This window comes from Taudactylus pleione, unplaced genomic scaffold (assembly GCF_031769625.1).
Source record: "Taudactylus pleione unplaced genomic scaffold, aTauple2 ptg000611l, whole genome shotgun sequence".
Lineage (NCBI taxonomy): Eukaryota > Metazoa > Chordata > Amphibia > Anura > Myobatrachidae > Taudactylus > Taudactylus pleione.
Window position 1 is genome coordinate 3,845,163 of NW_028285013.1, and position 15,473 is coordinate 3,860,635.

At 42.2% G+C, this 15,473-nt stretch overlaps 1 protein-coding gene across 3 annotated transcripts in view; it reads left to right on the plus strand.

Annotated features, from left to right (window-relative positions):
• Nucleotides 1–15,473, plus strand: part of ST3GAL5 (ST3 beta-galactoside alpha-2,3-sialyltransferase 5) — a 123,567-nt gene that overhangs the window by 68,465 nt on the left and 39,629 nt on the right. For 2 of the 3 annotated variants that reach the window (XM_088454284.1, XM_088454285.1), the window contains exon 3: nt 13,708–13,813. In XM_088454284.1, the coding sequence (XP_088310410.1) occupies nt 13,708–13,813 (106 nt within the window). Of the gene's footprint in view, nt 1–13,707; nt 13,814–15,473 lie in introns of those variants that run through there. The other variant, XM_088454286.1, reaches the window with a different exon arrangement.

Genomic DNA, 15,473 nt, shown 5'->3' on the forward strand with positions numbered 1-15,473 from the left:
CTGCCACATGGTTCTCGGTCTAAACCTTTGTGAGGTACTATGCGTTTGACACCTTTGCCTCTCAGGATGCTTCCTTCGGGCGGCAAATTCTCCTTTCAGCACAGGAGCGTCCCCACCCTTAAAGGACACTGCTTTGGGACATCCCCAAGGTATCCTGTGGATAACCTATGGACCCTGATGTAGAAAATATGAGATATGGTAAGAACTTACCTTTTGTTATCTCTATTTCTACGAAGTCCATAGGGTTCCACAGGACTCCCGCCCTGTCGCACCTGTGCTGCAGATGGGCTTTACTCTGGTCACCGGTTTTTCCGTCTCCCTCTGGTGAGAATGTGATTCTTGTGTGTGTCCAGATCTTTTTTCTCTCTCTTCCTTCTCCTCCTCCGGCCTATGGCTTGGTACGTAACTGAGAAGCCTTGGCTCGGGGGCGGGGTATAGGAGGGGGACCCCAGTGCATCCTGGGAGGCTGAAAACTTTAACTCTATGGTGCCCGATGCCTGACGTCATCACCTATACCCCAAGGTATCCTGTGGAACCCTATGGACTTCGTAGAAATAGAGATAACAAAGGTAAGTTCTTACCATATCTCATATTTTTTTTGTTTTTTTTGCTCATTTTCTATGAAGAAATAAAGTGAGTGGCAGCTTGTTAGTGGTTCATGAACTCGCGCCATGTGTAAATGTGTTATATTATTATTAATAGTACATTGTGTACTTTTTGGAGCCCTGTCTATGGCTCTTGCTTACCAATACCTCCGGGGCACGCTCAAGGTGGGGACAAGACAATCTACTGAAGGGCTGTCAGTCTCTCCATGATACAGAGACATTTCCAGTGTAACACGTTTGCTTTACCATGACTCTCTCTAACAATCCTCCCACACGTCAGGTGAAAGGCTTTGCAGCTCTCTTAAATTAATCTGCTTTCTAGACAGATGTCAGTACTCACATGACTCACTATGAAATGAAGGCCACAGCATTAACCTGTTGTAGTCCACCAGCAGATCAGACGGACACTTTTTTTTTTTTTTTTTTTAAAGAAACCTTTTTAACTTGCTATGGTAACACTTCAGTACATATCATAGTATCATAGTTTACTTAAGTATTCTTTCAAAGGGTAGATGCATACCTTAGACCAGGCCTGGCCAACCTGTGGCTCTGCAACTGTTGAGAAACTACAAGTCCCAACATACTCTCCCACCGATCAGCTGGTAAAGCATGCTGGGACTTGTAGTTTCACAACAGCTGGAGCGCAACAGGTTGGCCAGGCCTGCCTTAGACTATGTCACGTGCTAGAATATGGCAAGCTGTGACCAATATAGTATTGCCCACAGCAACAAAAAAAGTTATACTCCGCACTGGGCAGTATATTACTTCCCACAGTGACCATGATAGTATTTCCCTGTCATCACTGTGTTATACCAAATACAGAACAAGCTTTTGTTCCCCACAGTATTCTCTCTAAAAGGAATAAGAATTATTATTGTCTTAATACTGCACATTTAGCCCCTTTGCATAAATTATACTTTGAAATACAGTACATATAAAGTACAGGCCCACCACCGATTCACTCTATGCCACTTTGTGGGCATGGTGGAAAATCTGGTGCAACGATGGCCCACTCATTGGCATGTGTGAGAGTCAGTGGCCAGGCAGACCAATAGGTAGTGTTGTGGTGCTATTTGGCAATTAGCCGAAATTACCTAGGGCCTGATTCAGAGGTGGAAGCAGTTCATGTGCGGCTGCGATCTCTCATGGGTTCTCAGATGCAAAAATATGCACATCGGCTTGAGCATTCATCTTGTGTAGTTCCGTGCGATGGGCCTGAGCAAACCCTGCAATGCTCACTATGCCACTATGCATACGTGCGCAATGCTCAACTGGGCTGGTGGATCTGATCTCTGCAACATACATAAAAAATAATCGAGACACTTCTGGATAAGAGAACAGCCTAAAACCTACGTGGTTAAATGATCTAAAGCAGGGGTATTCAACGTGCGGCTCTGGAGCTACACATGCCTGGATGCCACAGTTTTGCTATTAGGGCATGCATGTATACCCCTGATCTAAAGGGCCTGAACATACTTACTAATAATGTGAGAAATGTCAGTCACTCACTACCAGGACCACCAGAACATTAGCTCAGGAAGCGTCTTCATAATGTCATTGCTTTGCGTAGGCTGCAGGTGCTAGTATATAGGGACACCGCCCTCTCGTAAAAGGCCATTCTGGATAATCCTTTTCTGTATAACCACAGAATCCATATAGGAAAGCAGAGATTCATTCCTGTAATAAATAAACTAAATTATTGACCGGATACTCTGATTAATAAACCCAATGTCAAAATCCTGATAAGGTCATGAAAAGTTATCTCAGTGTAGCTGACAGAGAGTGCGTCTGTCCTTTCTATTACGCTGCCCAAATTACGTTAGTCGTATATGAGGGTAGGTTTATCTGTTTAGGTCACAGTAGTTTAGCTTCGGCTATTGACGGAATTCCCCGTTTGATTAATAACTGCGGACAAGCTAGTCCGCAGTTATTAATCAAACAGGGAAGTCAGGCAATAGCAGAAGCGGCCCTCCAGCTGTTGTTGAACAGCAACAGTTTTAGCATTGCCAAATAGCAAAACTGTTGCAGGACATGTTGGGATGTGTAGTTCTACAACATCTGGGTGGGGCCACTTACTGCCCACCCTTAAGCTAGAGTGTTCCTATAATGTTCCAAGATAATTACAATGTAACTATTTCCACTATTTACAAAGACTGATCCTGATCTTATAAGCAAAGCGGGATCACTCCCCAAGTTGTTGCATAAAGTTACAGGGGTGTGATCTAAAAGATCGTCCATGTCTAGACAGTCAGTAGGCCGACACCAGATGGTCGACTGGGTCAGAAGGTCGACATGGACTAAGGTTGACTGGGTCAAAAGGTGGACACTTTTTATTTTATTTTTTTATTTTTACCTTTCTCCTAGTGCCTAACCCTCATCCTAACAATAATGAAAAACTTTGTCGACTTTTTCTTTGTGGACTATTTGCATGTCAACCATTTGACCCTGTCAATGTTTAACTGTTGACCTTTTGACCCTGCTGACCTATTGACTGTCTAGACACTGGAGTAGATTTACTAAAGCTTCTAACAGACAAGTGGTGGTGTTACCCATAGCAACCAATGGGATTCTGTATATAATTTTCTAGAATGCAATAGAGAAATTTTAGCTAGAATCTGATAATGTGCAGTGAGACGCCCACTTCCAGCGTCTGCACGTTGTTACACCGCCAGTGATCCTTGATACGCCACCATCAGCATACCATCGATCCTTGCACCTAGCCGCATGAGAGGCAGTCTCTGGAGAGGGGAAGCAGGTCAGAGGTAGATCTAGGTGGAAGAGGGGTATCTTGATGTGACATTTGAGATGTGTTAGGGGAGGTGCTGAGGGCTTTGCCAGTGAGGGTGGGCAGTCAGAATTGGATTCTAGAGGACATGCCAAGTTGAATTCAGACATCAAAGTAAACACATTGGCAAGTGCACAGATGGGATTGAGGTTCCACATTGAATTGTATAGTTGTTGTAGTTGTTGTTTTTTTTTTTAGGCATATCCATAACAAAGGTTAACCCAGTCTGGCATCCCCCTCACACCCAGTACAGCCCACGATGATGGGTTTATATTGACTGGCTGTATTGATACTGCTGTATTTTAAAGTGTATTGTGGCCAGGTGGGTTCTCTAGGCCTCACTAGATTCTCCATAAGAGCTATGGTCACCTGGACCCATTAGGAGACCCAATCCCTCTTGGGCGCCCAGAGGAGTGCCAGCTGCTAGCTAATGACTTCCTTGGCTAGCGGTCAGCTGTGATGGGCCGAAAGTGTCTGTCTGTGTGGAGTTGTTTATGGCCACAAAGATCAGATGCCCTATGGCAGTGGTTCTCAAACTCTGTCCTCGGGACCCCACACATTCACATTTTCCAGGTCACCCAGCAGGTGCACAGGTGCCTTCATTACTGCTGATGCATTTTAAAAGATCCACAGGTGGAGCTAATTATTTAACTTTTTGTTCTGTAAGGAGACCTAGAAACCATGCACTGTGTGGGGGTCCCGAGGATCAAGTTTGAGAACCTGTGCCCTCTCCCAGCTTTAGCCTAACTTCCTTGAGATCTCTGCAAGCTCTTGGTGGAGGTTCAGTAGCCACCCTCCATTAAGAAGGTATAGAATCCAGCAGGGCAGTGCTATCTAGGTTCAGCCTCACTGAAGCCATGTCAGTGTGGGAATCTGTCTGGGATTAAATAAGGCAGCCCAGTCACACGATCCCTGTTCTTCCTTTTTATGGTTAAAATCATAAAAAAAACCACATATTGCTGAATGCTTTGGCCAATAATTCAGCTGTGCTTAATTTCTATTAAGTTCAATTTCCAGTGACCTGATTGCAAAGTGCAGAGTAAAGGCCCCCATACATCAGAGATGGATTGCAGCAATCGTGCAATTTGTAATCGATTGTGTATAAAAATCTGCAATGTATGGGCTTCACAGATCGCAGATTGCAACCAAAACGTGATTGGAATTGTTTAATCAGATTGTCCAACATGTTGGATTTCACAGATCAATTGGGGCTGTAGATTGCTGTGTATGGACATGATCAGCAGATTTGCAGACTGTTACTAGTAAAATGATGGGCCTTTCAAGATTGCCAGATCTGTGTTTGCTGCAATCGATCTGCAAATCACTGAAAAAGATCTGTAGTGTATGGGTGCAGATTGCTCGATTGTGAAATCCTAAGATCGGGCAATAAATCTTCAAATTGTTCAATTGTGGTTTTCAGATTGCTGATGTATGGGGGCCTTAACAGACTGTGACAGATATGTAAGGAATTTGTTAGGGTCTGGTGAAAATTGAACTTGGCAATGTAATTTGCAGATGGAATGCTGCATTGCAGAAAATCTTCATTTATAAGGATCTTCGTGCCCAGACATGTTAGCTATAATTTGCTAACCATGCCCACATTGTCACATCTTCCTTCCCTGACACTTTCTTGTTTTCAGTAACCGTAAACAGGGATGGCGGCAAGTAATGAGCTTGGGTCAGCGACGAATGTATTGAGACAAGCGAGATGTATATTGGTGCAGTTTTGCTAATGACCTTGTATGTTATTAGGAGTATTAGATACAGGATAATATAAAGTGTATGTGTGTGTGTGTATATGTATAAATATATATATGTATAAAAATATATGTATATATATATATATATATATATATATATATATATATATATATATATATATTATACACACACTTATTTAGAGCAATTGAGTGCATGGTTTAAAAGTAAATTAATTTTCCACAACTAGATAAATATCCAGTTTGAAACCAGTTCACCAAGAAAAGGTGTGTGTGTGTGTGTGTGTGTGTGTGTGTGTGTGTGTACAGTCAGGTGCATAAATATTGGGACATTGACAGAATTTTCATATTTTGGCCTCTATTCACCACCACAATGGCTTAGAAATTAAACAAACAAGATGTGCTTTAACTGCAGACTTTCAGATTTAATTTGAGGGTAATTACATCCAAATCAGGTGAACGGTGTAGGAATTACAACGGTTTCTATATGTGCCTCCCACTTTTTAAGGGGCCAAAAGTAATGGGACTATCAACTCAAAAGCTATTTCATGGACAGGTGTGGGCTATTCCCTCGTTATTTCATTATCTGGAGTTGATTCTAGGTGTGACATTTGCATTTGGAATCAGTTGCTGTCTACTCTCAATATGAGATCCAAAGAGCTGTCACTATCAGTGAAGCAAGCCATCATTAGGCTGAAAAATCAAACAAACCCATCAGAGAGATAGCAAAAACATTAGGTGTGGCCAAATCAACTGTTTGGAACATTCTTAAAAAAAAAAAAAGAACTCATCGGAGAGCTCAGCAACACCAAAAGACTCGGAAGACTACGGAAAACAACTGTGGTGGATGACAAAATAATTATTTCCCTGGTGAAGAAAAACCCCTTCACAACAGTTGGCCAAATCAAGAACACTCTCCAGGAGGTAGGTGTATATGTGTCAAAGTCAACAATCAAGAGAAGACTTCACAAGAGTGAATATAGAGGGTTCACCACAAGATGTAAACCATTGGTGAGCCACAAAAACAGGAAGACCAGATTAGAGTTTGCCAAACAACATCTAAAAAGCCATTACACTTCTGGAACAACATCCTATGGACAGATGAGACAAAGATCAACTTGTACCAGAGTGATGGGAAGAGAAGAGTATAGAAAAGGAAAGGAACTGCTCATGATCCAAAACATACCACCTCATCAGTGAAGCATGGTGGTGGTAGTGTCATGGTGTGGGCATATATGGCTGTCAATGGAACTGGTTCCCTTGTATTTATTGATGATGTGACTGCTGACAAAAGCAGCAGAATGAATTCTGAAGTGTTTCAGGCAATATTATATGCTCATATTCAGTCAAATGCTTCAGAACTCATTGGACGGCGCTTCACAGTGCAGATGGACAATAACCCGAAGCATACTGCAAAAGCAACCAAAGAGTTTTTAAGGCTAAAAAGTGGAATGTTATGCAAAGGCCAAGTCAATCCCCTGACCTGAGTCCGATTGAGCATGCATTTCACTTGATGAAGACATTTGCAGTAGAGGCCTGGCAGAGCATCACCAGGAATGAAACCCAGCGTCTGGTGATGTCTATGCGTTCCAGACTTCAGGCTGTAATTGCCTGCAAAGGATTTGCAACAAAGTATTAAAAAGTGAAAGTTAGATTTAGGATTGTTTATTTTGTCCCATTACTTTTGGCCCCTTAAAAAGTGGGAGGCACATATAGAAACCGTTGTAATTCCTACACCGTTCACCTGATTTGGATGTAATTAACCTCAAATTAAATCTGAAAGTCTGCAGTTAAAGCACATCTTGTTTGTTTCATTTCAAAGCCATTGTGGTGGTGAATAGAATCCAAAATATGAAAATTCTGTCAATGTCCCAATATTTATGCACCTGACTGTATGTGTGTGTGTGTATATGTATGCGTGTGTATGTGTATATATATATATATATATATATATATATATTTACTAAGGATTCTGTCTTTGAACCTCTATATACCCCTGCCTATACCTTCTAATATCCTGCCTATAAACCTCTAAGGATGACGCTAATTTGCGTACGCAGTCATACAGTAAATAAAGACTCCAGACCTAGAACCTGTGGTTCAAAAGCACAAAGTATTATTCAAGTAAAAGTACAGCAGTTACACGCTATGATCCTCATATAATCTTAGCGCAAAGAGATTATACAGACCCAAGTACAATTATACATACGCATCGCTCTCTGGTCCAGATGTAGGCATCAGCAAGAAACCCCTCGTCAATCAGCATTCAGCACGAACACACTAGGAACCCAGTGTCAGAGCACACCTATTTATACCCCCCAGAAATAAACAACACAATAGAGAAGTTTGTTGCTAATACCATTGGTCCTAAAGGAGAGGGCATATGTTACAAGGCATTTAACAGGTTGGTTCAAATAGACACGATCTAGCCTCTAACAACTGGTGGTCTCTGGTTTCCCGCCCCATGCAAATCCTAACAGTTGTTCATATAATGTACATTTTGTTGCTTGAAGTCTCTGCGGTCCATAAGTTGAGAATGCATGTTGCGATCTCTCCATCGACATTACCGGAATACTGTAAAATGAGTCCGCATCAGTACAATACCAAACATGGCTTACTTATCACGTATAAAACCTTAGTTACGAAATAATCTTTATTTCATAGCAATTATAGTAAATGTGCATACTTGAATCTTATACCTTAAAGCTTATGGAACCTTGTATGTGAATATGTAATGTGTGAGTATGTGGGGTTTGATGTAAAGACGCTAGTTAACTTGGGGCAGATGCGTGTGCATGAAGCTAATCTTCAGCGTTTTCATACAGGATCTTATGCATTCGCTAATATGCGACTAGTTAACAGCGCAATTGTGCATATTATTGTGTGTATGAGAACACCTAGCAGTGTGGAATGCTGAGCATTATAGTTCAATGACTTGCTCATGCCCCAGCAGCCCCCACCCTTTTCAGGCTCCAAAATACTGGTCTTTGTTCTCCCAGGGCCTGTGTGGATGCAAATTAGCACAGCTACAAGACCCAAACCTCAGATAACACTCTTGACTTTGAAGGTATTTTATTGTAGGAAGCCTGCTAATGTAAGGTGCTACAAACGACCCTCTTGCTGTATTCGAGCAGGGCCACCTGGAGTGAGAGCAGACGTTATCTCCATGAAGCTTGTCTTCACAGGCTACTTGTCACGTGGCCATTTGCTCTGTTTAGCTAATGCAATCCAATTTTGACATACTGTACAGCCATTTCCGAAATATATCCTTTAGGGGAATTATAATAATATACACACTTTATCCAGAGCACCCAAACTACGTAAAGTCATGAAATGGGCTTTTGATGAATCGCCGTAACTTATGGCGATGGTCACAGATGCAATCGCATGATGCGAATAGTAATATCGCCACATGTACTAAAGAGTGAGTTTATCTAAAATGGCGATTAGGCGGCCATTCGCAAAATGGCGTCTTGCGGTCTCATTTTAAACTGATCTTGTCTCGGCCAATTATCCAGCTTTGACTATATATATATAATTATAATGCAAGAAAGCTGCGGCACTCAGAGACTGGTGTTTTAAATAAATATATTGGATGGTGTCACATAATATAAATCCAATGTTTCGAAGCACTAAGCTCCTTTTTCAAGGTGTGAATTTAAATTATTTTCAACATAGATTAATACTGAAGACATCAAAACTATGAAAGAACACACATGGAATTATGTTGTAAACAAAAAAGTGTTAAACAAATCAAAATCTATTTTAGATTCCTCAAAGTAGCCCCCTTTTGCTTGGATGACAGCTTTGCACACTCTTGGCATTCTCTCAATCTGCTTCATGGGGTAGTCTCCTGGAATGGTTTTGAATTAACAGGTGTGCCTTGCCAAGGGTCAATCTGTGGAATTACTTGCCTTCTTAATGTGTTTGAGACCATCAGTTGTGTTGTGCAGAGGTAGGGTTAGTGCACAGTGGACACCACTATTTGACTACTGTTGTAATCCATATTATGGCACCACTCAACTCAGTAAAGAAAAATGACAATCCATCATTACTTGAAGACATGAAGGTCAGTTGATACGGAAAATTTCAAGAACGTTGAATGTATCCTCAAGTGCAGTTGCAAAAACATCAAACGCTATGATGAAACTGTCTCTCATGAGGACCGCCCCAGGAAAGGAAGACCAAGAGTAACCTCTGCTGCAGAGGATAAGTTCATTAGAGTCACCAGCCTCAGAAACCGCTACTTAACAGCACCTCAGATTAGAGACCACATAATGTCTTCACAGAGTTCAAGTAGCAGACAAATCTCAACATCAACTGTTCAGAGGAGACTACATGAATCAGGCCTTCATGGTCATATTGCTGCGAAGAAGCCACTACTTAGGATGAACAAGAAGAAGAAGAGAATTGTTTGGGCAAAGAAACACAAGGAATGGACATTAGACCAGTGGAAATCTGTACTTTGGTCTGATGAGTCCAAATTAGAGATTTTTGGTTCCAACTGCCGTCTCTTTGTGAGACTCAAAGAGGATAAGCGGATGGTTTCTGCATGTGTGGTTCCCACTGTGAAGCATGGAGGAGAAGGTGTGATGGTGTGGGGGTGCTTTGCTGGTGACACTGTTGGTGATTTATTAAAAATTCAAGGCACACTTAACCAGCATGGCTACCACAGCATTCTGCAGCGCCATGCCATCCCATCTGGTTTGCGCTTACTGGGGCCATCATTTGTTTTTCGACAAGACAATGACCCCAAACACACTGCCAGGGTATGTAAGGGCTTGTTGACCAAGAAGGAAAGTGATGGAGTGCTGCGTCAGATAACCTGGCCTCCACAATCACCCGACGTAAACCCAATTGAGCTGTTTTGGGATGAGTTGGACCGCAGAGTGAAGGAAAAGCAGCCAACAAGTGCTCAGCACCTCTGGGAACTCCTTAAAGACTGTTGGAAAACCATTCCAGGAGACTACCTCATGAGGCTGATTGAGAGAATGCCAAGAGTGTGCAAAGCTGTCAACCAAGCAAAAGGGGGCTACTTTGAGGAATCTAAAATCTAAAACTTATTTTGATTTGTTTAACACTCTTTTTTGTTTACAACATAATTCCATATGTGTTCTTTCATAGTTTTGATGTCTTCAGTATTAAGCTACTATGTTGAAAATAATTTAATTAAACAAAAGCCATTGAATGAGAAGGTAAGTCCAAACTTTTGACTGGTACTGTGTGTATGTATATATGTGTATATATATGTATGTGTGTGTGTGTGTGTGTGTGTGTGTATATATATAATATATATATATAGCGTTCCCGCTAGGCTGTTTTAGCGGGGGTGCGGCGCAAAAAGCGCCCTGCCCTCACAGCCTGCGGGTGCCGTTCTCACCCGCGGGACGCAGGGTCCCGCGGGTGGAGAAACATGCGGTGACCCGGTCACCGCCGGAGAATAGACGCCGGGCGCATGCGCCCAGCATCTATTCTCCCTTTCTGCAGCGCTTGGGCGCTGCCCGGTATGTCCGTAAGCGCCGGGCACACCCCCAAGTATGACGAAAAGGGGACGCGTTTTATAGACACTCCTCCTTTTCATGACCACGCCCCCGTTGCGGGCGCGCTTTTGGCGCGCGCACAATGTTGCCCTCTCTAGCTCAGGCGCCCTGCCTGCTGCCGGAGCTAGAGTGAACACATATATATATTAGGGATGAGCGGGTTCGGTTCCCTGAGAACCGAACCCACCCGAACTTCGGGGATCCGGGGCGATCCGAGCACAAGCTCGGATCTCCCTGTCTGCCCCGGATCCCTCTCCCGAGGCAAAACCTCGAGATCTGCTGTCGGATCTCGAGGTTTTGCCTCGAGTGGCCATTTTATAAAAAATGCCTTTGCTTTTAATGGGCAAAGTGCTGATTGGCTGACAGAGCCGTCTGTCATGGCTCTCAGCCAATCAGCATTATGGTGCTCATTTGCATGTAGCACGGACTCGTGAGATCCGTGCTACATGCATCTGTGTGATTGACACAGAGCACTGACGGGTCCGTGAGACCCGTCTGTGCTGCTGTGGTAATAAAAAAAAAAAAAAAACCTGTGTAAAAAAAGTGCGTGCCCCCCTCCCAAAAAAAAGAGCAACCAGCCCCGTGCATTAGTGACCCAGTGCTGGGTGTGCTTAAATACAGGGGACAAACGACGTAGGGGTCCCCTGTACTTAAACACAACCAGCACCGGGCTAGTCAGAACCAGCGCTGGTTGCCAAAATACGGGGGACAAACGACGTAGGGGTCCCCCGTATTCTGCGCAACCAGCTCTGGGCTCTGATCCGGTCCTGGTTCTGGAAATACAGGGGAAAAAAATTAGTAGGGTTCCCCTGTATGTTCCAGAACCAGCACTGGACTTTTTCTAGCGGGGGGCTAGTCAGCCCAGGCCGGGGATCCCTGGAGAGCTGGGGACCCCCCCAATAAAGGGGTCACCCTCTCCAGGGCACCCCAGGCTGATAGCCCGGGGCTATCCCCGCCACCCCTGGTGGCGGTGGGTGGCGGGTTGATTGTGTGGTGTGGTGTAAATAAAGAATATGAAACATTGTCTTTACAAGTAGAACTGCAAGTCCCAGCAAGCCTGCCCCGCATGCTGGTACTTGGAGAACCATAAGTACCAGCATGCAGGGCATTAAGGGCCCACTAGTACCTGTAGTTCACCTGTAAAAAAATGTTTAAAAAAAACACAGGACACACACACCGTGTCAGTATAAGTTTATTAAACATACATACACACACACACATGTACACATACTTACCTATGTAACCTGTAGCATCGGTCCACTTGTCCGGTAAAGTATCCATAGGGGACCTGTGAAAAAAAACATACTCACCATCTCCGATTATGACCTTGTAATCGTGCTGTCGTTTCACAGTCTGTGATGTACCTATACCGAACGTTCAGTCGCTCATTGTAGGCACATCCATCATCCCCATACATGCTGAACCTGACGTGACCAGCATGTACAGGTGATGATAGATGTCAAAAAACGACCAGCGGGCACGCGCATTGCTGGTCATTTTTGACAGTTACATGGTCGATTTGCCGACGATTAGCAAGCGGTAACGATGTCGTTATTGTTCAATCTGCCTGTTTAATCGCTTAGTGGATACGCACCTTAACAGTGCTTTCTCTGACCCTCTCCAACAACTGGCTTTCTCTCTTATCCGTTCTGCCTGAAGGTACATTCCATAGTTATCATAAAACCAGTTTGATGCTCTTCCCCAGCGTGACTATCCGGATATTCCCTGTTATTCTTGTAGCTTCCTACTCACCCTTGTAAAATCACCAAATTACATTTCTATTCATTATGGCTAAAAAAAAATAAATGTAGGTCCTGACTCTCCGATACCCCCCTACAGTCTGTCACATAGACCTTTCACCACCTCTGTGTGTACCTAAAACTGTCATGAGACCTTGTTTGGTGTCCAATATATGTACAAGGAAAACTAGCTGAGATTGCCATAGTTATTCTGAATCAGAGATTCTAATCTAGACACCTACTATTGTCTGTGCAGAGACAACCGGTTTATTCAAGGGAAACTCTGGTTCCAAAATGTTGTAAAACACATTTTATACATCTGAATGCACATATGGAATTACTTTGTCTACCTATTTGATTAATTTATACACTTAAACCTATTTAGCTTAGCTAATTGTTTATATAATTTTTTAGTTTGAAGTAGATTAAATATGATACAATTACTTTTAAGCATTAATCCGGTCCTACCAGAGCATATATTAATCCAGCAATTCCCCTATCCTGTTACAGTCCAAACTCCTCCAATTATATTTTAAATAATCCGATACCTATCTGGTAACAGTGAGGTTCCATAGTGCCTTTCTGGGTGCAAATACAGCAACTACTACGGTAATGAAAACACAGTTACTTATTACTAGCACCCCTATGAGCGCTTACCTGCGCACAAGAGCTGATTTTGCCACGCAGCGCAAATGCCAGGAGACAGGACTAATATCCAATATGGCCACAGAAAGTTGCCATATTGGACAATAATCACGTCTTCCGTGATAATTGTCAGCACTGAGACAGAAGACCATTTACCAACATGTTAGGTTATGATCTAGTCTATATGTCGCCATCCGTGTGTGACCAGAATGATAGATTACCAGGTAAACATGTAAAGATAATAAAATGTTTACCTGGTAATTCCGAATTCTGCCCACTTTCTGCAACATACGTAGACTGACCGAAATGTCAGCCTTTTGGGAATACTTGGCGAGCCTATACAGACAGGTTGTAAGAGAAATGTCAATAAGTTGTAGAATGTACGTTCTTGCGAGCTGGGCCCTCTCTCCATCTGTGTCGCTGCGGAATCTGTGGATTTTAGTTTTGGATATTTGTAAAGTTGAGTTCTTGTATGTAACTACAATGTGTGGAAACCTTTTGTGATGTTGCTAAGCGCTACAGAACCCTTGTGGCGCCTTTATGAATAAAATATAATGATCTGATCATAGAGAGAGGGGCAGAGAGGGTCTGCACAGTGGTGCCTGAGCTTTTTCTGTGTGCGGGTCACCGGATTTTACATAGGCGCTAAACATAAACCTCTGTTTTTCTCTCTAGGTGTCTCTTATTCTTGGGATTCATAATATGCATCCTCTACATCTTCAAAGTGGGACTGGACGCTGAGACGTGTGACCGCCGAGAAGTGAGCTCCAACCACATAAAGGTTGGCACTTCACGTTGCTTATGATTCAGTGTATTTTCCTGTGTCTCTCGTCAGAAAGCAGAAAGTGGTATCATTTGCAGAAGAATGCGTGCGCGTTTGTGTGTGTATATGTATGTATATATATGTATGTATATATATACATATGTATGTATGTATGTATGTATGTATGTATATATATATATATATATATATATATATATATTCATTCCATCATGAAAGGCGGCACTCAGAGTCTAATAAATCCAAATACCCTCACCAGGGGGATTTATTCATATCAGCCTGGTGAGGGTATTTGGATTAGACTGAGTGCCGCCTTTCATTATGGACTATATAGATTAGGGGTATCGACCCCCACAAGGAGGGCACCAGAGCAAGTTTGGCCATTTGCCCCTGAGTAATGGAGTGCTGGAGGATTATACTATATATTATATCAGAGATGTTCGGTTTTACTCGGATTTGCTCTATGTTCGGATCTCAAAAACGGCATCATACTCTCTCGCGTGTCTTGGATAGCCAATAAAATAAATCCGAACTTGCGCCGCTAATTTGTCGATAAGAACCGAATAAAACCGGACCTGCGATAAATATATAGCGTATTTTATATACAATGTGTGCAAAAAGTGTTTGTGCGTCCATACATAGAGCTACTTATGGTGCATACACACGGAATGATATATTGCTACGATATGAACGATAACAATATTGTTCAACGATGTATCGTTCCGTGTGTATGCAATGAATGACCAACGATGCGCGCTCCCGCTGGAGCTACACGGTGTAGCAGTTGGACTGAGAAGTACAAGCACAAATTCAGTTTGACACTTTTGATTCATTGAATTGACCTTTATATAGTCAGACATTAACTACGAGTATCGTTTAGTATACATCAATTACGAGGTCCCACAGTATCTGATTCAGAGATTCGTCTAATTTAAGGTCATACATTAAGTATATGTGTATACACCGATATTGAGATTTACCCCTGAAGAAGTCGGGTTTTAAATGAAAAATGGACACCATATTTCAACATTCCCTTGATTGGAAGGTGTATGATATCCTTCTCCAAAGAGGGGAAGGGTGCATATTCTCAAAATCGTGTAAGATATTGTCCATCTGATACATTGTCAAGTTTTAATAAAGGAATATTACAATTTAAATTTTTAATTTTTAATAATGTTGGCCATGGGCCAATTTTTTGGGTGTTTCTTGGTACGAGGGTATCTTTTCTAGAAGATTTTGAGCAAGCATCTATGGACTTACTTGGTCAGAACTGAAAACAAGCAGGAATAGCGGAAAAATTGCCTCTCCAAAAGAAAAGAATCAGGACCTATTAGCCTCTGGAGGGACTGAATTGTATTGTACGATAATATATGTAAACTTGAGTTTAATCAAAGCGCCCCATCTTAATCAACTCGTGTATGTGTGTGTGTATATATATATATGTGTGTATGTGTATGTATGTATGTATATATATATATATATATATATATATATATATATATATATATATACAGTATATATATACATTATACTGTCTCATTCAGAGATCTTAATACATGTTCTGTGCAGCAAGTTAGGATCAGATAAAAGATGATTTTACCGCATCCTCTGACAGTCTAAAATTAGATAATTATTTTGTTATTAGGAAGAACATGACTAA